Source organism: Staurois parvus, unplaced genomic scaffold (genome assembly GCF_062004578.1).
Source record: "Staurois parvus isolate SC_StPar_1 unplaced genomic scaffold, SC_StPar_1.0 ptg000090l, whole genome shotgun sequence".
NCBI classification, from domain to species: Eukaryota; Metazoa; Chordata; class Amphibia; order Anura; family Ranidae; genus Staurois; species Staurois parvus.
In genome coordinates this window covers 22,254,207-22,277,565 of record NW_028317886.1, presented here as the reverse complement: position 1 = coordinate 22,277,565, position 23,359 = coordinate 22,254,207, and the positions used below count along the sequence as shown (strand labels likewise).

Here is a 23,359-nt window from a genome sequence, read left to right as displayed (position 1 = left end):
CTACTTCTTCTGCTTCTTCTTCTTCCTCATCCTACTTCTTCTGCTTCTTCTTCTTCATCCTCATCCTACTTCTTCTTCTTCATCCTCATCCTACTTCTTCTTCTTCTTCATCCTCATCCTACTTCTTCTTCTTCCTCATCCTACTTCTTCTTCTTCTTCTTCTTCATCCTCATCCTACTTCTTCTTCTTCATCCTCATTCTACTTCTTCTTCTTCTTCATCCTCATCCTACTTCTTCTTCTTCTTCATCCTACTCTTCTTCTTCATCCTCATCCTACTTCTTCTTCTTCATCCTCATCCTACTTCTTCTTCTTCATCCTCATCCTACTTCTTCTTCTTCATCCTCATCCTACTTCTTCTTCTTCATCCTCATCCTACTTCTTCTTCTTCATCCTCATCCTACTTCTTCTTCAACCTCATCCTACTTCTTCTTCATCCTCATCCTACTTCTTCTTCATCCTCATCCTACTTCTTCTTCATCCTCATCCTCATCCTCATCTTACTTCTTCTTCATCCTCATCTTACTTCTTCTTCATCCTCATCCTCATCCTACTTCTTCTTCTTCTTCATCCTCATCCTACTTCTTCTTCATCCTCTTCCTCTTCTTCTTTTTCTTCTTTTTCTTCTTTTTGTCTTCCTCTTGCAGGTCACTGCTCATGCGCAGATTTTTTATCAGCAAAAAATCGTCCGATTTGCCCACTATTGCCGCGGGTGCTGTATGGCCTCCCATTGCTGCTGCCTCCACCGCCACACTGTGGCTCCACACTCTGGTTTTGGCCCCGTGACTGCCCAAATGAGTGAAGTGTGCGGTGATTCTAAGATCGACGGCACTCATCTGCATGTCATACTGACTGACAGTATTATTTCTCTTCCCCAGCAGACTCCAAGGGCATTTAAATTAAAGGTACAGTGTTCTGCACTAATATAAAGGCTCTCTGAAGCCTAGAAACCCTTTTTATAAATTAAATTCGCAGCGAATAAATTTGCATCGAATCGAATTTATTCCACAAATTCGGCGAATCAGCCGAATCGAATTTTTGAATAATTCGCTCATCTCTAGCGGTGACAGATCGCTGCTGTGCAGGCGCGCAAACTGCGCATGCTCAGGAGGACGCCATATGGCGTCCACCCGGAACGCTAATGGATTTTGCACGCTGCCATTCGGCCATTGGCCGGGTGGCTAATGGTTAATCATTGTAATTTTGTATGTCTTACTTTTCCTCATTGACTCTAAGAATTGGTGATTTCCACATCTTTGCTATTTTCTGTTTTGCCGCTATGAAAATATGGGTGATTAAGGTATGTTCTTGATGAGTAGCATGTTTGATCAGTTGAAGCAGGAGCGCTTCCTAAGGGATTCTTTTATAAATTAGTATTGCATATTGTATTGACCGTAGTGCAGGGCTTGACATATTTACTTTGAATCTAGAAGCCAGCTAAAAAAAGGGAGCCAGTTTTTTAACTAATAAAGCTTTATTTTCACCAACAAAACACCATCTCTTACATAGCCCTGATGTGTATCTTTACAGATGCAAGACCCAGGTTTACACACAATTATGCCTCTCAGCTTTTGCCTATTAACCTTCTTAGGATCCCTAATAACTTGGTACGTTTAAAACTGTAATAGCAGTGAGGGATAGTCAGAGACTGGAAACTATCGCTCACTTATTACGATTTTAAGTGTACTTGAGGATCCTAAGCAGGTTAATTAGCAAAAGCTGAGAGGTATAACTGTGTGTGTAAACCTGGGTCTGCATCTGTAAAGCTACACTTCAGTGCTACATAAGAGATATAGATTTTTTATATATATATATATATATATATATATATATATATATATATATATAGGTGTACCTTGGTTAACGTAATTTTCGGTTTACGAATTAAAATAATGCCTTGGTTTACAAATTTTTTTACTATTTGTTTTTCGCAATGCAAAGTGTATGTCGGTGCCTATTTTTAAATGCATTAGCCGGCTTTTTTTTCTCTTCACTATAGCTCACAGAACTGTCACTTTCCCTGGAGTTAAAGGAAGCTTTGTTTCTTTTAAGAAACTAAAAGGAAACATTGTTTCTTTGAACTTGGGGAAATAAACTAAAAATAAACTTTCTCTTTTAGCTGGGGGGAAAGTGACAGCTGAATCTCTGAGCTATAGTGAAGAAAAAAAAAAAAAAGCGGTAATCACATTTAAAAACTGGCACCATAATAAAAATAAACGTGGGGTCCCCCCTCCCATCCATACCAAGCCCTTAGGGTTTGGTATGGATTTTGAGGGGAACTCCCATGCCAAAATTTTAAAAAAAAATTACGTGGAGGGTTCCCTTATCTGAGCATGCATCCAAGCGCCCCCCCGAACCATACCAGGCCACATGCCCTCAACATGGGGGGGGGGTGCTTTGGGGCAAAGAAAAAACGTAAAGAATGTACCCTGGAGTAGATCCAACGTCAATCACGATGCCCGCCACCGACCCAAAAAAAAGAATAAAAAAAAAAAACCTGCTTCCGACGATGGCTTCCAGCCGTCTGCCTGCTCCAGTGGTTTGACAGTTCTTAAATAGGTAAGGGGTGGGGCAACCCTGGGGACATGTGACCCCACCCCATGTGACATCAATGATGTCACATGGGGTGGGGTCACTTGGGTGATGTCCCTCTATCAGGTTATAAAGTCTGATTGCTGAATTCCCTCTTATTTTATAAAATTTTTCCTTTTACTTCCTGTTCCATTTCCAGGACAGTAAGTGAATGGAAATCTCTGGGACACAGATGGCAAAAAATAAGTTGATAGGTGTTTTGACCTTTCTGTGTTCTAAAATGGAAAAAAAAAAGGCTGTACACACACGTGTGTGTGTGTGTGTGTGTGTGTGTGTGTGTATGTATATGTGTGTGTGTGTGTGTGTGTATATGTATGTGTGTGTGTGTATATGTATGTATATATGTATATATATATATATATATATATATATATATATATATATATATATACAGTCATGGCCGAAATTGTTGGCACCCTTGATATTTTTCCTGAAAATCAAGTATTTCACACAAAAAAGGTATTGCATTAACACATGTTTTGCTATACACATGTTTATTCCCTTTGTATGTATTGGAACAAATATAAAACAGAGGCAGAAAAGCAAATATGACATAATGTCACACAAAACCCCAAAAATGGGCTGGACAAAAGTATTGGCACCCTTAACTTAATATTTGGTTGCACACCCTTTGGAAAACATAACTGAAATCAGTCGCTTCCTATAACCATCAATAAGCTTCTGACACCTCTCACCCGGAATTTTGGACCACTCTTCCTTTGCAAACAGCTCCAGGTCTCTCTTATTGGAAGGACACCTTTTCCCAACAGCAATTTTAAGATCTCTCCACAGGTGTTCAATGGGATTTAGATCTGGGCTCATTGCTGGCCACTTCAGAACTCTCCAGCGCTTCTTTGCCATCCATTTCTGAGTGCTTTTTGACGTATGTTTGGGGTCATTGTCCTGCTGGAAGACCCAGGATCTTGGACGCAAACCCAGCTTTCTGACACTGGGCCCTACAGTGCGACCCAAAATCCTTTGGTAATCCTCAGATTTCATGATGCCTTGCACACAGTCAAGGCACCCAGTGCCAGAGGCAGCAAAACAACCCCAAAACATCATTGAACCTCCACCATATTTTACCGTAGGTACTGTGTTTTGTTCTTTGTAGGCCTCATTCCGTTTTCGGTAAACAGTAGAATGATGTGCTTTACCGAAAAGCTCTATCTTGGTCTCATCTGTCCACAAGACGTTTTCCCAGAAGGCTTTTGGCTTACTCAAGTACATTTTGGCAAACTGTAGTCTTGCTTTTTTATGTCTCTGTGTCAGCAGTGGGGTCCTCCTGGGTCTCCTGCCATAGCGTTTCATTTCATTTAAATGTCGACGGATAGTTCGCGCTGACACTGATGCTCCCTGAGCCTGCAGGACAGCTTGAATGTCTTTGGAACATGTTTGGGGCTGCTTATCCACCATCCGGACTATTCTGCGTTGCAATCTTTCATCAATTTTCCTCATCCGTCCACGACCAGGGAGATTAGCTACAGTGCCATGGGTTGCAAACTTCTTGATAATGTTGCGCACTGTGGACAAAGGCAAATCTAGTTCTCTGGAGATGGACTTGTAACCTTGAGATTGTTGATATTTTGCCACAATTTTGGTTCTCAGGTCCTCAGACAGTTCTCGTCTCCTCTTTCTGTTGTCCATGCTTAGTGTGGCACAGACAGACACACAATGCAAAGGTTAAGTGAACGTCTCTCCTTTTTATCTGCTTTCAGGTGTGATTTCTATATTGCCCACACCTGTTACTTGCCCCAGGTGAGTTTACAGGAGCATCACATGCTTGTAACATTCTTATTTATCCGCAGTTGTGAAAGGGTGCCAATACTTTTGTCCAGCCCATTTTTGGAGGTTTGTGTGACATTATGTCGAATTTGCTTTCTTTCCTCCCTTTTTTTGTTTTGTCCCAATACACACAAAGGGAATAAACATGTGTATAGCAAAACATGTGTTAATGCAATACGTTTCGTGAGAAATACATGATTTCCTGGAGAAATATCAAGGGTGCCAACAATTTCGGCCATGACTGTATATATACAGTTGTGACCAAAATTATTCAACCCCCAATGCTGTAAAGGGGTTTAGGGACTATAGTGTACATTTGGAATTGTATTCAGAATCAAATCCTACAAGGACGTTGTAACTACCCAAATGCAACTAAAATGACATCAATTGTTTATGTAATACAGTAGTAAATGGTTCTTATGTGGTTTCTTCATTGCCACAATTATTCAACCCCTTAAAGACTACCACTCTGAAGAACAGAGGTTCATACAGGTGCTTTCCATCAGGTATTGAAAACACCTGTGGATGTCACCGAGCAGCAATCAAGCATAATAAGCACCAATTAGGCAGCTTTAAAATGACTGTGATACTCAGCTCCTTCTAGACATTTACTGGTGTGGTTACAAACATGGTGAAGGCAAGAGAATGGTCCAGGAAGACAAGAGAAGAGGTGATTTCTCTTCACAGGAAGGGCAATGGCTATAAGAAGATTGCAAAGATGTTAAACATACCAAGAGACACCTTAGGAAGCATCATTCGCAAATTCAAGGCAAAGGGCACTGTTGAAACGCTACCTGGTCGTGGCAGAAAGAAGATGCTGACTTCGACTGCTGTGCGCTACCTGAAGCGTAGAGTGGAGAGAAGTCCCCGTGTGACTGCTGAGGAACTGAGAAAAGATTTGTCAGATGTGGGTACAGAAGTTTCAGCCCAGACAATAAGACGCACACTGCGTAATGAAGGCCTCCGTGCCAGAACTCCCAGGCGTACCCCCTTGCTGTCTCCAAAGAATAAGAAGAGTCGACTGCAGTATGCCAAAAGCCATGTGGACAAACCACAAAAGTTGTGGGATAGTGTTCTGTGGACTGATGAAACAAAATTAGAACTGTTTGGGCCCATGGATCAACGCTATGTTTGGAGGAGGAAGAACAAGGCCTATGATGAAAAGAACACCTTGCCTACTGTGAAGCATGGTGGAGGGTCAATCATGCTTTGGGGCTGTTTTGCTTCTGCAGGTACAGGGAAGCTTCAGCGTGTGCAAGGTACCATGAATTCTCTTCAGTACCAGGAGATATTGGATGGAAACGTGATGCAGTCCGTCACACACCTGAGGCTTGGGAGACGTTGGACCTTTCAACAGGACAATGATCCCAAGCATACCTCCAAGTCCACTAGAGCATGGTTGCAGAGGAAAGGCTGGAACATTTTGGAGTGGCCATCGCAGTCACCAGACTTAAATCCGATTGAGAACCTCTGGTGGGACTTAAAGAAAGCAGTTGCAGTGCGCAAGCCTAAGAATGTGACTGAACTGGAGGCCTTTGCCCATGAAGAATGGGCGAAGATACCCGTAGATCGCTGCAAGACACTTGTGTCAAGCTATGCTTCACGTTTAAAAGCTGTTATAACTGTAAAAGGATGCTGTACTAAGTACTAAGATTGAATGTCACTTGGGGGTTGAATAAAACTGATAATGCTGTGAGCACAGAAAAGACATTTGTGGTTATTTCATTATAACTGTTATGTTATATTTGTCTGACCTACAAGTGCCTCTTTAATGTAAATGTAAGCAAGATGACTGAATGATCAAAAGCAATGTCAAACTGGCCAAAACACTCAATTTCAGTGGGGGTTGAATAATTTTGGTCACAACTGTATTCTCTTGGTGTACATTTTTACATCAACATTGCTGAGAGAGATTGGTCAATAGTTTGTGACTACAGATTCATCTTTCCCTTCTTTTGGTATTACCGCTATATGGGCTGCAAAGATTTGGGAAGAGAGTTGGGGCGCAGACTGGAAGGAGCAGAAGCCAGTTGAGTGTGGTTTAAGAACATCACAAAACATTTTATAGTACTGAAGGGGCATACCATCAGGGCCTGGAGTCCTGCCTGGTTTCATATCTTAAGTGCTTTATCAAATGCTGCCTCTGACAGGGGGGCCTCAAGTTTACATGCTGCGTGTTTCTTAACAGAAGATAGGCAATATTTCTTCTAAAAATCTTGGATAAGCTGAAGTTTTGTAGCCCAGCCTTGTGCAGATCTACAATCTTGTCCCTGACATCCTTGGACAGCTCTTTGGTCTTTGCCATGGTGGAGAGTTTGGAATCTGATTGTTTGATTGGTCCTGTGGACAGGTGTCTTTTTTATATAGGTAACAACATGAGATTAGCATCACTCCTTTTAAGAGACTGCTTCTAATCTCAGCTTTTTACCTGTATGAAAGACACCTGGTAGCCAGAAATCCTGCTGAATAATAGGGGATCAAATACCTATTTCCTTCATGAACATGCAACATCAGTGCATAATTTGTTAGACATGCATTTTTTTTTAATTTTTTGTTGCTATTCTGTCTCTCAGTGATACAATACACCTACCATTCGATTTTTAGACTGACCATTTCTTTGTGAGTGGGTAAACATTCAAAATCAGCAGGGGATCAAATACTTATTTCCTTCACTATATGTATGTGTGTGTGTATATGTGTGTGTGTGTGTGTGTGTGTATATATGTATGTATATATATATATATATATATGTATGTATATATATATATATATATATATATGTATGTATATATATATATATATGTATGTATATATATATATATATATATATATATATATATATATATATATATATATATATATATATATATATATATATATATATATATATAAATTTTGTCACCAGAAGAATATATAATTTTTTTTTTTTTTATGTCACCAGAACAAAATATCTTGAATGCTGTAACAGATACATATATATATTGTTTTTACTTTGCAGACTTATCCACAGCTCAGAAAAAGTTTGCCCATTCTCTCCGCGATTTTAAGTTTGAATTTATTGGGGATGCTGAAACTGATGACGAGAGGTGTATAGGTATGCCAATCTGAGAATCATCCAGTTTAGTACTAGATGTTGCAATATGCTTAACATATTATTTTAATGCGCTGTTTTTTTTATTATAGATGCATCTCTTCAAGAGTTTTCCACTTTTCTAAGAAACCTTGAAGAGCAAAGAGAGATAATGGTAAGATGGCAATCTAATGTAGTGTTCATCTATTATTCATTCATTCATTCATTCATTCAAATATTGCCTGCTAAGTAATATCATGAGCCTGTTCTGATGAGAATGACAAATTGGATTATATTGTATTTTCTTTATTTTGCCTTGGCTGTCAGTTGTGCAACCTACAGTGGGGATCGAAAGTTTGGGCACCCCAGCTAAAAATTTGTATTAATGTGCATAAAGAAGCCAAGGAAAGATGGAAAAATCTCCAAAAGGCATCAAATTACAGATTAGACATTCTTATAATATGTCAACAAAAGTTAGATTTTATTTCCATCATTTACACTTTCAAAATGACAGAAAACCAAAAAATGGCGTCTGCAAAAGTTTGGGCACCCTGCAGAATTTATAGCATGCACTGCCCCCTTTGCCAAGCTGAGACCTGCCAGTGTCATGGATTGTTCTCAATCATCGTCTGGGAAGACCAGGTGATGTCAATCTCAAAGGTTTTAAATGCCCAGACTCATCTGACCTTGCCCCAACAATCAGGACCATGGGTTCTTCTAAGCAGTTGTCTAGAAAACTGAAACTGAAAATAGTTGACGCTCACAAAGCTGGAGAAGGCTATAAGAAGATAGCAAAGCGTTTTCAGATGTCAATATCCTCTGTTCAGAATGTAATTAAGAAATGGCAGTCATCAGGAACAGTGGAAGTTAAAGCAAGATCTGGAAGACCAAGAAAATTATCAGACAGAACAGCTCGCAGGATTGTGAGAAAAACCATTCAAAACCCACGTTTGACTGCACAATCCCTCCAGAAAGATCTGGCAGACACTGGAGTTGTGGTACACTATTCCACTATAAAGAGATACTTGTACAAATATGGTCTTCATGGAAGAGTCATCAGAAGAAAACCTCTTCTACGTCCTCACCACAAAAATCATCGTTTGAACTTTGCAAATGAACATATAGACAAGCCTGATGCATTTTGGAAACAAGTTCTGTGGACCGATGAGGTTAAAATTGAACTTTTTGGCCGGAATGAGCAAAGGTACTTTTGGAGAAGAAGGGGCACAGAATTTAATGAAAAGAACCTCTGTCCAACTGTTAAGCATGGGGTTGGATCAATCATGCTTTGGGGTTGTGTTGCAGCCAGTGGCACAGGGAACATCTCACGAGTAGAAGGAAAAATGGATTCAATAAAATTTCAGCAAATTTTGGATGGTAACTTGATGCCATCTGTGAAAAAGCTGAAGTTAAAGAGAGGATGGCTTCTACAAATGGCTAATGATCCTAAACACACCTCGAAATCCACGGGGGATTACATCAAGAGGCGTACACTGAAGGTTTTGCCATGGCCTTCACAATCTCCTGACCTCAACATAATTGAAAATCTATGGATAGACCTTAAAAGAGCAGTGCGTGACAGACAGCCCAGAAATCTCAAAGAACTGGAAGACTTTTGTAAGGAAGAATGGGCAAAGATACCTCAAACAAGAATTGAAAGACTCTTGGCTGGCTACAAAAAGCATTTACAAGCTGTGATACTTGCCAAAGGGGGCAGTACAAGATATTAACTCTGCAGGGTGCCCAAACTTTTGCAGACGCCATTTTTTTGTTATCTGTTATTTTGAAAGTGTAAATGATGGAAATAAAATCTAACTTTTGTTGACATATTATAAGAATGTCTAATCTGTAATTTGATGCCTTTTGGAGATTTTTCCATCTTTCCGTGGCTTCTTTATGCACATTAATACAAATTTTTAGCTGGGGTGCCCAAACTTTCGATCCCCACTGTATATAATGTCATTCTAGGTTTAACAGCCTCTTGCGTTTCCTCTCTCCTGTGTGGCTGGATCTCTTCAGCCTCTCACTCAGTAGGACAAATTCCCTTTACATCGGTGATCAGAATGCCACCCTTACTGCCATCTGAACAGTTAATTTTTGTCGTATCAAGTGGAAGGTCAGTCAGATATCAAGGAACCCCAAGCAACCTCTGGAGGAAACCTAGGGTTCCCTGGAACTCTGGTTGAAAATGGCTGTTCTAGTGACTCCTCTCCCTATGTGTCTGTGTCTCTGCAGACTCTAGAGGCTCCTCTTCCTATGTGACTGTCGCTACATATACAGTGCATTTGCAAATATAAGTGTCATATACACTATGTGGGCCTTTAATATTAGGGATAGTATGCCACGCACCATTGAAAATGTATACAACTTTAAATTAATTATAAATCTTTACATTTAAAAAAATAAATGCTAAACTTACCTGCCCTGTGCAGTGGTTTTGCAAAGAACAGACCCAGTCCTTTTCTTGGATCCCACTCCTGGCTCCCCCCCCCCCAGCAAACTGCTTGTTAAGGGAGGTACTTGTCCAGGCTTGCTCCTGAGCCCTACAGTCTATGTTTATAGACACAGTGGGGCTTTGAAACCGCACATAATCAGACTAGGGCAGCCTCCAACTATCAGGAACTGCTTCAGCAAAGAACTCTCCTTCTTGCTGAACTTGACAAGAAAACTAGACGACAATACATCCTACGCCATAAGATATATTATGAACATGGTAACAAGCGCGGGAAATTCTTAGTGAAAGCAGTACAGGCCAAAAAGGCAGCCATTATGGTCCACCACCTTAAAGATCATCAGTGAGTTCTACATTCCTCCAACGAGGCCTTAGTTAAACAATTTGAACTATACTACTCTTCATTGTACAACCTCCCTTCTGCCTCCAAAGATCCAGATAAGCATCTTCAGCTTATCCAAGATTTTTGGAAGTAATATTCCCTCCCTTCTGTTAAGAAAGATGCAGCATGTAAACTTGAGGCCCCCCTGTCAGAGGCAGCATTTGATAAAGCACTTAAGATATGAAACCAGGCAGGACTCCAGGCCCTGATGGTATGCCCCTTCAGTACTATAAAATGTTTTGTGATGTTCTTAAACCACACTTAACTGGCTTCTGCTCCTTCCAGTCTGCGCCCCAACTCTCTTTCCAAATCTTTGCGGCCCATATAGCGGTAATACCAAAAGAAGGGAAAGATGAATCTGTAGTTACAAACTATTGACCAATCTCTCTCATCAATGTTGATGTAAAAATGTACACCAAGATATTAGCAAATAGATTACTACCTTATATACTCCCCTCCTTGATTTCCCTAGACCAGATAGGATTTATTCCTGGTAGAGAAGGTCATGACAACATGACGAAAGCCCTCAACCTTCATCATTAGCTTACAACTCAAAAGCAGCAGGGGTTATTTCTTTCTCTTGATGCTGAAAAGGCTTTAGACAGAGTGGCCAGGGACTATGTGGACGTTGTACTGGGCTCTATTGGGCTTCTACCCCGGATGCTAGCCTATATACGTGCTCTATTCTCTGCTCCTGTGGCAAGGGTACATGTGAATGGCCCCCTGTCCAACTTCTTTCAACTTCGTAACGGGACCAAACAAGGACGCCCTCTGTCCCCTCTACTTTTTGTTCTAACTCTTGAACCCCTATTGAACAAAATAAGGTTAAATCCAGATATCAAGTGGATAAAGGTACACACTCACACTTATAAACTAGCTGCTTTTGCAGACCTCCTTCTATTCCTAACCTCATACCTCACTCCCTAATTTCCTTCAGGACCTGGATCTCTTCCACAACATTTCCAATTTGAAGATTAACTACTCTAAATGTGTCCTTGCCTCTGGACTTGGTGAAACTCTGTCGGACCAACTTTCCCTTTACATGGGCCATGGAAGCAATAACTAGGGATGCACTGAAATTTCGGTGGCCGAAACGTTTTGGCCGAAAACACCCCTGCCGCCGCCCGCCTGCCGTCGTCGCCGCCACCGCCCTCCACTCAGTAGTACTCAGCCTTACCTGAGAAACCATTGATCACTGCACTGGGAATAGAGATGAGTGAAGGAAAGATGGCTGCCACTCATCTCTATGCCCTTGGAGGATTGGAGCAATGTCACTTCCCATTCAGACCATTTTTCTTTTTTTTTAAAGCACTAGATCAATGCTTTTTTTTTTTTTTATTCAATGCTTTACATTGCAGAGGAGAGATATGGGGTCTTATTGACTCCATATCTCTCCATAAAGAGGACCTGTCACTAATTATTTCTATCACAAGGGATGCATGCATTTCTTGTGATAAGCATAAAAGTGATTAAAATTTTTTTTGAAGGGACAGTGCAAAAAACCCCCAAAAAACAAAAACATTAAATAAACTTTTTTAAAAAAGTTTAACGTGCCCCTGTTCCCCCTGTGCTCGCACATGGTGGTGAACGCATACGTAGGCCATGCCCACATATGTAAACGGTGTTCAAACCACACACGTGAGGTATCGCCACGAACGTCAGATCAAGAGCAATAATTCTAGCACTAGACCTCCTCTTTAACTTTACATGCTAACCTGTAGAAATTTTTAAAGCATCACCCATGGAGATTAAGTACTGTAGTTTTTCACGCCATTCCACAAGTGTGCGCAATTTTAAAGCATGACATGTTGGGTATCTATTTACTCGACGTAACATCCTCTTTCATAGTGTAAATAAAATTGGGGTATAATTTTTTTTTTTTTTTTTTTGTTATCAAAGTGTATTTTTTTCCAGAAAATATATATTCATTTTTAAAAACTGCGCATTTCGGTTTTCGGCCAAGTGCATTTTGAATTTTCGGTTTTGGCACCAGAATTTTCATTTCGGTGCAACCCTAGCAATAACCTACCTTGGAATTCAAATTCCCACCAGACTGTCAGATCTTTACAGACTAAACCATAATACTATCCTAGAAGAGATGCGCAGTGACCTGAAGCGGTGGGCATCTTTGAATGTCTCCTGGTTTGGAAGAGCTGCACTGCTTAAAATGACCATCCTCCCTCGCTTCTTTTATGTTTTCCAAACAATACCAATTTATCTCCCTACTTCCTTTTTTACCTTCTTTCAACTCATCTTTTCTCTGGCAGGGTAAGCCTCCTAGAGCGAAATTCTCCCGCCTTACCCTTCCGAAGCCCAAGGGGTGGTATTGGACTTTCAAATCTTTGCTACTATTGGGCTTCCTTTCTAGCTCATATAGTAGACTGGGACTTACATCACAAAAGTGAAAAACCTTACTTTAGAACACTCTAGAATGCCCCAATGCTTGAGATAGCTTCCATGGATACACCCTTGTCATGTCTCTCCTTTGGCCAGTTCTCACCCCTAATAGGCCATATGCTGATGGCCTTTCACCAGACGCATAGAAATACCTCCTTGACTCCCTGGCTAAGCTCATAAATTCCTTTCTGTTCTCGTCCGGATTATAGTCCAGGTATGACTGAGAGCTTCCTTCAATGGATTTGGCCCCATAGAGATGGTTTGACTGCCTACTTTTTCAGAAGACTGCTTTCGCTTGCAAGTATTAACCCAAATATTGCCCCTCATCCCATGCCCGACTGGACATACAGTTGCGTTCAAAATAATAGCAGTCAGACATCACTAACCTGATCAATCGCTGTTTTTGGTAAAAATGATACTTCTACATGGCAAATAATTTACTAGCAAGTGTAGTAGAGTAATAGAAATTCAACAGACCCAACAGTCATGACATGCATGCTGCTGATTCTGTGTAATTGAATCACTAATTGAAAGGGTCATGTTCAAAATAATAGCAGTGTGGAGTTCTATTAGTGAGGTCATTCATTCTTTGAAAAACGGGTGGCAATTATTGCCTTTATTTAAGGAAGGAAGGCAGCAAATGTTGTACATGCTGGTTACAGTGCATTTCTCTCTGAAATTCTGAGGAAAATGGGTCGTTCCAGACATTGTTCAGAAGAACAGCGTACCTTGATTAAAAAGTTGATTGGAGAGGGGAAAACATATAAAGAAGTGCAGAAAATGATAGGCTGCTCAGCTAAAATGATCGCAAATGCTTTAAAATGGCAACCAAAACCTGAAAGACATGGAAGAAAGCGGAAAACTACCATTCGAATGGATAGAAGAATAACCAAAATGGCAAGGACTCAGCCAACAATCAGCTCCAGGAAGATCAAAGAAGGTCTAAAGTTACCTGTGAGTACTGTTACAATTAGAAGACGCCTATGTGAAGCCAAGCTATCTGCAAGAAGCCCCCGCAAAGTCCCACTGTTGAAAAAAAGACATGTGCTGAAGAAGTTACAATTTGCCAAAGAGCACATTGACTGGCCTAAAGAGAAATGGCGCAGCATTTTGTGGACTGATGAAAGTAAGATTGTTCTTTTTGGGTCTAGTGGCCGGACATAGTTTGTCAGACGACCCCCAAACACTGAATTCAAGCCACAGTACACTGTGAAAACAGTGAAGCATGGTGGTGCAAGCATCATGATATGGGGATGTTTCTCATACTACGGTGGTGGGCCTATTTATCGCATACCAGGGATCATGGATCAGTTTGAATACATCAGAATACTTGAAGAGGTCATGCTGCCTTATGCTGAAGAGGAAATGCCCTTGAAATGGGTGTTCCAACAAGACACGACCCCAAACACACCAGTAAACGTGCAACATCTTGGTTCTAGACCAACAAGAATCCCCGGATCTTAATCCAATAGAAAATTTGTGGGATGACATCAAAAATGCAGTTTCTGAGGCAAAACCAAGAAATACAGAAGAACTGTGGAATGTAGTCCAATCATCCTGGGCTGGAATACCTGTTCACAGTTGCCAGAAGTTGGTTGACTCCATGCAACACAGATGTATAGCAGTTCTCAGAAATAGTGGTTATACAGCTAAATATTAAGTGATTCAAAGGAAACATTTTTCAGTTTATATAGTGAATGTTTGAGTTTGTAAAGAAGAATACAAACACTGCTATTTTTTGAACAGTCTAATATTCACTTTTCTTAAATTTTTTTAGAGGAACAACACAAATTTGATATATTTTTCTTCATGTTTCGATTTGGAATAGAATGTGTAGTTTTCCCAATGGATTTGTATGTATGGAAATAAACGTTATTCGAAGGATTTTGAGCTTTATTCACTTTTTTCAGCACACTGCTATTATTTTGAACACAACTATATGCAAATTCAACATTTTTTATCTAGGAGAGACAACACAATTCTGGTCCAGACCTCTTACTGTGATTGAGACTCTTTGTAGCAGAAAACACCCTCAAAGACATCTCATATCCACACTATACAGTGGTCAGCATAAATGAGTACATTCCTTTTTGAAAAGTAAGAATTTAATCAATATCTCAATGAACACAAGAACAATTTTCAAAATGTTTAAAAAACTGAGTTTCATAGAACATTTGTTTAGCTCTTTACATGAAGGTAAGGTTAATAGTATAACTTGGATTACAAAATCTTCAGTTTTACTCAAATTAGTTGATGCAAAAATGAATACACCCTACAACAAAAACTACTACATCTAGTATTTTATATGACTTCCACGATTTGTAGGGACAGTACCATGTCTTCTTGGCATGGAATGAATAAGTTGGCGACATATTGAAACATCTATCTTTTTCCATTCTTCAAGAACGACCTCTTTTAGAGCCTACATGCTGGATGAAGAGCGATGCTCAACTTGTCTCTTCAGAATTCCCCATAGGTGTTCGATTGGGTTCGGATCAGGAGACATACTTGGCCACTGAATCACTTTTCACCCTGTTCTTCTTCAGAAATGGCCTTAAATGTGTGTTTTGGATCATTGTCCTGTTGGAAGGGCACGGAATGATGGTAGCATCTTCTCTTTCAATATAGAGCAGTACATCTGAGAATTCATGATACCATCAATGAAATGCAGCTCCCCGACACCAGCAGCACTCATGCAGCCCCACAAAAGGCCATTGCCACCACCATGTTTCACTGTAGGCACGATGCATTTTTCTTTGCACTCCTCACCTTTTGCAACGCCGTACAGTTTTGAAGCCATCAGTTCCAAAAACCTGTATCTTGGTCTCATCAATCCAGAGTACAGAGTCCCTGTAGTCTTCTTCTTTTTCAGCATGGGCCCTGGCAAATTCTAGGTGGTCTTTTTTGTGCATGGGCTTTAGTAGAGGCTTCCTTCATGGACGACACCAATGCATGCCATTCCTCTGCGGTGTACGCCATATTGTGTCACGGAAACAATAAATATTATTATACAGGATTTATATAGCGCCAACAGTTAGCTCAATGCTTTACAATTTAACGGGAGACAATACAGCAACAATACAGTTCAATACAAGAGGGAAAGGAGGGCCCTGCTCCTTGGAGCTTACAATCTAGGAGGGAGGGGTTAGTGGTACAAAAGGTAGTAACTCTGGGGGATGGACTGGTTGGAAGAGTAGAATATTCCATTATTAGCTGAGGGCTGGATAGGCTTCCCTGAAGAGAGAAGTTTTCAGAGATCGCCTAAAAGTGAGCAGAGTAGGTGATAGTCTGATAAATCGGGGTATAGAGTTCCAGAGGATGGAGGAAGCTCTGGAAAAGTCCTGGAGACGAGCATGGGAGGAGGAGACAAGGGAGCTAGAGAGCAGGAGGTCTTGCAAGGAGCGGAGAGTACGGTTTGGGTGATATTTAGAGACAAGATCATTGATGTAATTTGGGGCAGAGTTATAAATGGCTTTATACGTTATTGTTAATGTTTTGAATTTTATCTGTTGGGCAATGGGAAGCCAGTGGAGGGATTGGCAGAGAGGGGTGGCAGATACAGAACGATTAGTAAGGTGGATAAGTCTGGCAGCAGCATTCATGATAGACTGAAGAGGGGATAGCCTACGATGAGGTAGGCCAATGAGGAGGGAGTTGTAATAGTCAGGGCGAGATATAACAAGGGAGTAAATAAGTTGCTTAGTGGTTTCCGAGGTTAGGAACGGGCGTATTTTGGAGATGTTGCGGAGGTGAAGTCTACAAGATTTGGGCAGTGATTGGATTTGGGGGTGAAAGGACAGATGGGAGTCTAGGAGTACACTTAGTACCCTGGCATGAGGGGAGGGACTGATGATTGTGTTATTGATCTTGATGGAGAAGTCAGGGGAGGGGGCACGGGCTGGGGGGAATACTAAGAGCTCAGTTTTGGAAAGATTGAGTTTGAGGAAGTGGAGTGACATCCATGCCGATATGTCGCTTAGTAAGTTAGTAATGCGAGAGGAGACTGAAGGGGTGAGGTGAGGGGTAGAAAGATAGATTTGTGTGTCATCAGCATAGAGATGGTACTTAAAGCCATGGGAGTTTATAAAGAGACCAAGGGAGGATGTGTAGATGGTGAAAAGAAGTGGTCCAAGGACAGAACCTTGAGGGACCCCTACAGAGAGAGGGAGTGAAGAGGAGGTGGCAGCGTTATAGGTAACACTGAAGGAGAGCGGAGTCTCTGAGACCAAGAGAATGGAGTTTTTTGAGGAGTAGGGGATGGTCAACCGTATCAAAAGCCGCAGAGAGGTCAAGCAGTAAGAGTACTGAGTAGTGGCCATTGGTTTTAATCACAATTACCCCAGTTTAGCGAACTGCAGTGAACTTGCATGGCGATTTTCTTCAACCCTTCTCTTCAGAAGACGCTCCTGTCAAGGTGTTAACTTTCGTGGACATTCCTGTGAGATGGTTGCAGTTCCATTGTTAAATTTTTGTATCACTTTTGCTACAGTATTCTGACTGATAAGTAAAGCTTTGCTGATCTTCTTGTAGCCTTCACATTTTCTATGGAACACTATACTACAAAATACTCCCACAAGTACTAGCCATTGAATGCAAACAAGATTTGTTAATTTGCACACACGAAAAAGTATTTTCCCTAACATTCATTCAAGACCATATTGCAAAAATGAATACACCCCAATGAAAGACTTAGGGGCAAAGCTAAATTTTAGACAAAAATTTAATAGGAATTCGACTACAGGTGAGTCTTTATTCATTAAACAGGTGTCCAGCATTATTTGGCATTATTTAACCGCTTGTGTGTGTGTGTGTGTGTGTGTATGTATATATATATATATATATATATATATATATATATATATATATATATATGTGTGTGTGTGTATGATGCATTTCCGGGTAGGGGGTGCACGTGCGGCTGCAGATGTCAATCACCGGGCCAGCAGATAGTTAACCCTTTGATCGACCCTCACATTAGCCCCTTCCTGCCCAGTGCCATTAGTACAGTATCAGTGCTTTTTTTTTTTTTTTTTTTTTTTTTTTTTTTTTTTATAGTACTTATCACTGTATTGATGTCAGTGACACCAGGTTAGTTTCCCCCCCCCCCCAGTGTCAGAATGTCTCCCGCAGTCCCGCTAAGTCGCTGAGCACCGCCATTACTAGTAGAAAAAAAAAATCCCATTATCTATACCGCCATTGTACACGCTACAACTTTCACGTAAACCAATTAATTTACAAGTATTGGGAGTTTTTTTTTTTGCAAAGATATGTCACAGAATACATTTTGGCCTAAATTTATGCCGAAATTTGATTTTTTAAATTTTTTTACTGGACATGTTTAATAGCAAAAAGTCCAAAATATTGTTGTTTTTTCTTAAAATTGTTGATTTTTTTTCCTTATGGCACAAAAAATAAAAAATGCACAGCCGATCAAATACCACCAAAAGAAAGCTCAATTGGTGGGAGAAAAATGACGCACATTTCATTTGGGTGCAGCGTTGCATGACTGTGCAATTGTCAGTTAAAGTAACGCAGCGCCGTAACACAAAAAATGGCCTGGTCATGAAGGGGGGTAAATCCTCAGGAGGGCAAGTGGTTAATCAACCGTAACGCCCTTTTATAATCAGCTGTCTGATGGACACCTGTTTAATGCATATTAGACTCACTTTTGCAACATGGTCTTGAATGAATTTGTTAGGGAAAATATTTTTTTTGTGTGGGCAAATTAACAAATCTTGTTTGCAATCAATGGCCCGCATTTGTGGGAGTATTTTGTAGTATAGTGTCCCATAGAAAATGTTTCTGTAAGGAAAGTAAAGGTTTTCTGACAAAGCTGCTAGGGTGTACTCATTTATACTGAGCTGTGTGTGCGTTGCGTGCGTGTGTGTGTTGGCATAATGTTTAAAGTACCTTTTTGGTCATATTTAACTGGTTTTATGTTAGAAGGTAGTTGGGAAAAGCAAACACACCAAGGGTTGCTTTGTATATATGTATTTTAAGTGGTGTAAAACTGCTGAACGTGGCTCTGAATTTATGAACAAAGATACTGACAAAGCATAAAAAAGTACTCGATTAGACAGAACTGTAGCATTCACAAACCATAATGTACGCCTAGGTTTATGTTTCGTGGAGGTAGACCAACGGTGCTCCAAAGCTCACAGTGTCTTCCTGGCACTTTAAACAGCATAGGAGAGTATAAGATGAAGATCCGACAACTCGTTCTCCCGATAAAAGTACTTTATTCATAAAGGGTACAGTGTGCAAGTTACAGCAGCTTACGCATTTCAGTAAAAATACCTTATTTTATGCATTCCTTTCGCATTTTGCAGAAAGATGTTCAGCCTTTGCTGTGGGAATGTTTACTGTGACTCATTGGTGTAGCCTACACAGCACCACTCTGAGATTTGAGCAATGCTAGGCCAGCATATTCTGGTGTGTTGCGGTGTGCTTTACCACATGGGTGTCTATGAGAACATCAAAGGTTTCTGTAGCTTTCAGAATTCAGTCCAGCTCTCTCTGGGTTGTTTTAGACTTGTGGGGTATTTCAGGTTACAGGATTTCTTTTTCTATGATCATGCTGTACAAGTCTTGTTCTACAGCCAAATGTTATCGGATTCTCACTGTCCTTATGCACTTCTCACCTCTGGTACAAAGTCTGACACGCTAGAGCTGTGTTGTCTAGAAAAAGGTTATGAACAGCTGACAGCATTGCTTTCAGTTTCACAGCAACCATGGGAAAGTCTAGCTGTGGTCTTTTTATGTTCAGAATGTGTCCTGAATATCCAGTGTCAGTAGTGGGGAATGCTTCTTTAAATGGATCATCGTTGGCATACCCATAGGTAAAAGAGAGCAGTCTTTAACCACTTGCAGTCTGGGGCCATTTTGTAATTATAATAATAATTATTATTTTTTTTTTTTTACACAGTAAAATCAGCATTTTTATTTTTTTTTGCTAGAAAATTACTTAGAACCCTCAATTGTTAAATATTTTCTGAAAGTAGAGGCCCTGGAGAATAAAATGGTGCTGTTGCAAGTTTTATGTCACACGATATTTGTGTAGTCGTTTTTTCAAATGCAAATTTTCAGGAAAAAATTAATTTCATCGCACAAAAAATAACGAAGTAAAAAACAAAAAATTATGTTGCGTCAAGCAAATAGATACCAAACGTGTAAAGATTCAACATTTTTTAGCCCTTTTACATAATCAGTGTAGAGAAGTAGAGCCAAAGCTCTTTTGGCCCTACTTCTGCGAATCACAAGAGTGCACTTTGTTCTTCCCTCCTGTGACCCATTTTCAGCTGACACCGGGCTAAAATCTGCTGACGCTACAGGCCCTGTCAGGTTTTTTTTTTTTACATCTCAGTTAGAGAGATACACCCTATCTATTTGTTCCCCCATTGTCTCCAGTAAAGAAAGTTAGGGGGGATACAACATTTTAGAGAACTCTAGAGAATAGAAGACGGGGAAATCTTTAAATGGGGATAACTGTTCCAGTGACAACTGTCTACGAAAAGGGATATCTCCCTGATGGGACGTGTTCCCTACTCTATGTAAAACAAAGGAAAAAAAGGCTGCAAATTTTAAATAAATGGGCTGTGCAAACAAAGTAAAAGTGCCCCAGAATCCTTTGTACAGTATGTATGCATGGAAGCTGAGGTTGGGCTTGTGAGTATTCCGGCACCTAGTGAGTACCCACACAACACTTTATTACTACCTCTGACTGCCAATGAGTCTTGATTGGCATCTTCATGGACATGCTTACATTAATAGGTCTAGGAAGTACAATGCAACTTTTTAGTAAGACAAACCCCACACCAGTTTTTGTTCTGCCAGAACTGACATTTTTTGGAAGCTTCCATAACACTGTTTTTTTAACATTTAAAGACCGTTAAATGACTGACAATCATGTGATTAACAAAGCAAATTACGTTTTTGTTTTTTTTGTTTGTTTTGTTTTTTGTGTGTGTAAATGTAGGTACATTTTCTGTGCACTCCAAATAATCAAGGCCACTAAACAAGTTCTATGTTTTGTTGGACCAGCCAGGCTAGACCACGTAAAAGTGCTATGCGACAGTTTGTATGTATGTTCGATCACAAAATATTGAAGCACTTGTGGCAATGATCTAATTTTAAAACAGTTGTAAAATCTACACCATTACCGGAGTGATGTGAATACTGTAGAGAGGAGAGGTGCACGGTGATGATCAGCAGTGCAGCAAAGAGAGGAGAGGGGTAGGAGTATGGATGATCAACAAGGTGCAGCAATTCAGGAAGTAGAGGAGAAAATTTAGGATAATGCCAGCAAAAGATTACTTCTGATCTGCACCTGCGTAAGTGCACTCCAATCTGGTGCACCACCACCACTGTAAGACAAATAACAAATTGGTGTGTGCCTTGTGTATGATTTGTCATAGGGGGTCCCAGTTAGGAAGGAACATAGAAACTGGAACATTTTCTTGGACATGTGCCAGTCTTTGGTAATCCCCCAATGTGTGTGTGCATTTCTTGAACCTGGGTCGTTCAAGCTATCTGTCACCACTGTATGTATATTTGATTTTATATGAAGTACTTTATTTCTAAGGTATCTCTCTAATGTCTGACATCCTTGTCTTGTGCCTGTGGGTAGCCTTAGATCTGCTTTTCTCAATGGATTCTTTAGGAGTTACATAGATGTCATGTAAACTGTACATATAAGCCAGCTGCCTCTGTCTGTCTGCACAGTGCTGAATGGTATCAGGCTACATATTTGAGCAGGTGGATTATCGCTGTTAGTTGGGCCTCACTTATTTCAGAAGGGGAAAGATAATTTTCTTGGTTTGATAATCGCAGTTTGCACTATTTTTTTTTTTTTTTTATTCCTGTGGTAACTGGGAGAAAAGGATTTCAATCTACAGCTGAAGACAAAATTATTTTTATGGATTTGTAAATTTATATATTTTTTTATTGGGTAGCTATTTGTTTCAATAAATTCGTAAATTAATTTTTGATGAATCCCAGATGTCCAGTACCCAAATATACCTAAAAAAGTTAAAGCAGAACTACCAGAAAAGTTTTTCGACTTTTGCGCATTGTACAAATAGGTTATTTCTAACAATGCTTATATTTGGTCTGGATCACTGCTGTGTAAGGGAAAAATCATCATTTCAATTTCAAATAAAGCCGGCACTGTCGGTATAAGAGGTATGAGATATCTAACACTCACAGACAATAAAGGGATCTTGTCATTTATCTTCCTTTTCCTCTACCTTTTCCATTCACAAAAGACCTTGTATTCTGTCCCTGGAATGCAATGTGTTCTCTGAATGAATAGGAGGAGAGGATAAATGAAAGACAACAAGGTGTTTTGTGAATGGACAAGGGTATGGGGTAAGAAAATAACAGTATCGCTTGACTGTATGAGATTCACAACTCTCATATCTCTCTGAAGTACAATGCTGGCTGTATTTTTCGGCATGAATTATACTTTTACCTTTTAGCAGTAATCTGGATCTAGGATAACCATCATTATAGATAAATTATTTGTACACAATGCAAGGACATAAATCGGGCACAAGCACTGACCTGTTCTGTGCTGTGCGCTGATGGAATGCTTTATGAATTCCCTCCTGTGTTGTGTGTGCAAATTCAAGTTTTTCTGTCATTGAAGGGTATAATATGAAAACATTTTATATGCAAGTGATAAAGGCTTGCCAACACAGGCTAAACATACTAAAAAAAGAATTGGTCTCATTAACTTCAGTTAAAAAGCAAATATTTACTACTCGTATAGTGTTAAGCCAAGATACATGAAATTATTTGTTTTGGTACTTATGTCTTTAAATAGCCTCTTCTTGTCAGTGGTCCAGCTGAAGAAATGAAAACAGAAAACTATTAAAGGAAACCTGTACGGAGAGAAAGATGTAGCCTGCATTTGATAACAGCTCTTTCTGAAATTGATAGCTCTCTGGCTGTAATGATCTAATGGCTTTGGTACTTTTCAGTCAATGACCCAAGACAAGTATGCAGATCAGATGTTTTGGACTTTCATATTGCTAAGTCAGATAGTATTCAATCAAGACTTAGAGGCAGGTAGCATTTTTAGTGGCAGTTTCAAGATTTCTTTCAGTATAGGTTTCCTTTAAGCTAATTTTAATATCAAGCAGGCTTGTAGTGCGTATTTCTTTTTTAGATACAGCTAGTGTAAATACCTCCTGAATATGACCTGGTAGCAGCCTCTTGCAATGCCCTGTATAAAAGCACCCAGACCGGGAAAGGAAGGAGCAGGCAGCAGCTCTTTGCAGCCTGAAGACTGAGAACTGTGCGCTCATCTGTGTTTGATTGCTCAGTTCTCAGTCTTAGAGCCAGTGGGGGACAGATGCTACATCCACCTAGGCACATACAGTATATAATTGTTTGTTTTAAACGGACACATCTCTTAATTACTGACACAAACATTGTATTAGTACTGCTGAAATATTTTTTTTATCTTTGAAAATATATGTCTGTCCTCAGTCCAACCTTGTGGCTGCAGCTGCTGTTTTTAAGATTCTTCATAACAGCCAGCAGGAGGAGTGATCATCAACTTCCTGCTGATTGCAAAAGTGAAAGAACACCTCCCAAGGCACTCTTTAGATTTGTATGTTCCAGAGAGGGAGCTGGGCACTGCATGTAGACTTAAGCTATGCAGTCTGTTCAACAGTTGCCTGA

At 40.1% G+C, this 23,359-nt stretch overlaps 1 protein-coding gene across 2 annotated transcripts in view; it reads left to right on the top strand.

The window, feature by feature from the left end:
- ARHGAP10 (Rho GTPase activating protein 10) overlaps window positions 1-23,359 on the top strand; it is a 374,825-nt gene that overhangs the window by 107,398 nt on the left and 244,068 nt on the right. For both annotated transcript variants that reach the window (XM_089670475.1, XM_089670474.1), the window contains exons 2-3: window positions 7,371-7,466; window positions 7,556-7,617. In XM_089670475.1, the coding sequence (XP_089526601.1) occupies window positions 7,371-7,466; window positions 7,556-7,617 (158 nt within the window). The remainder of the gene's footprint in view (window positions 1-7,370; window positions 7,467-7,555; window positions 7,618-23,359) is intronic.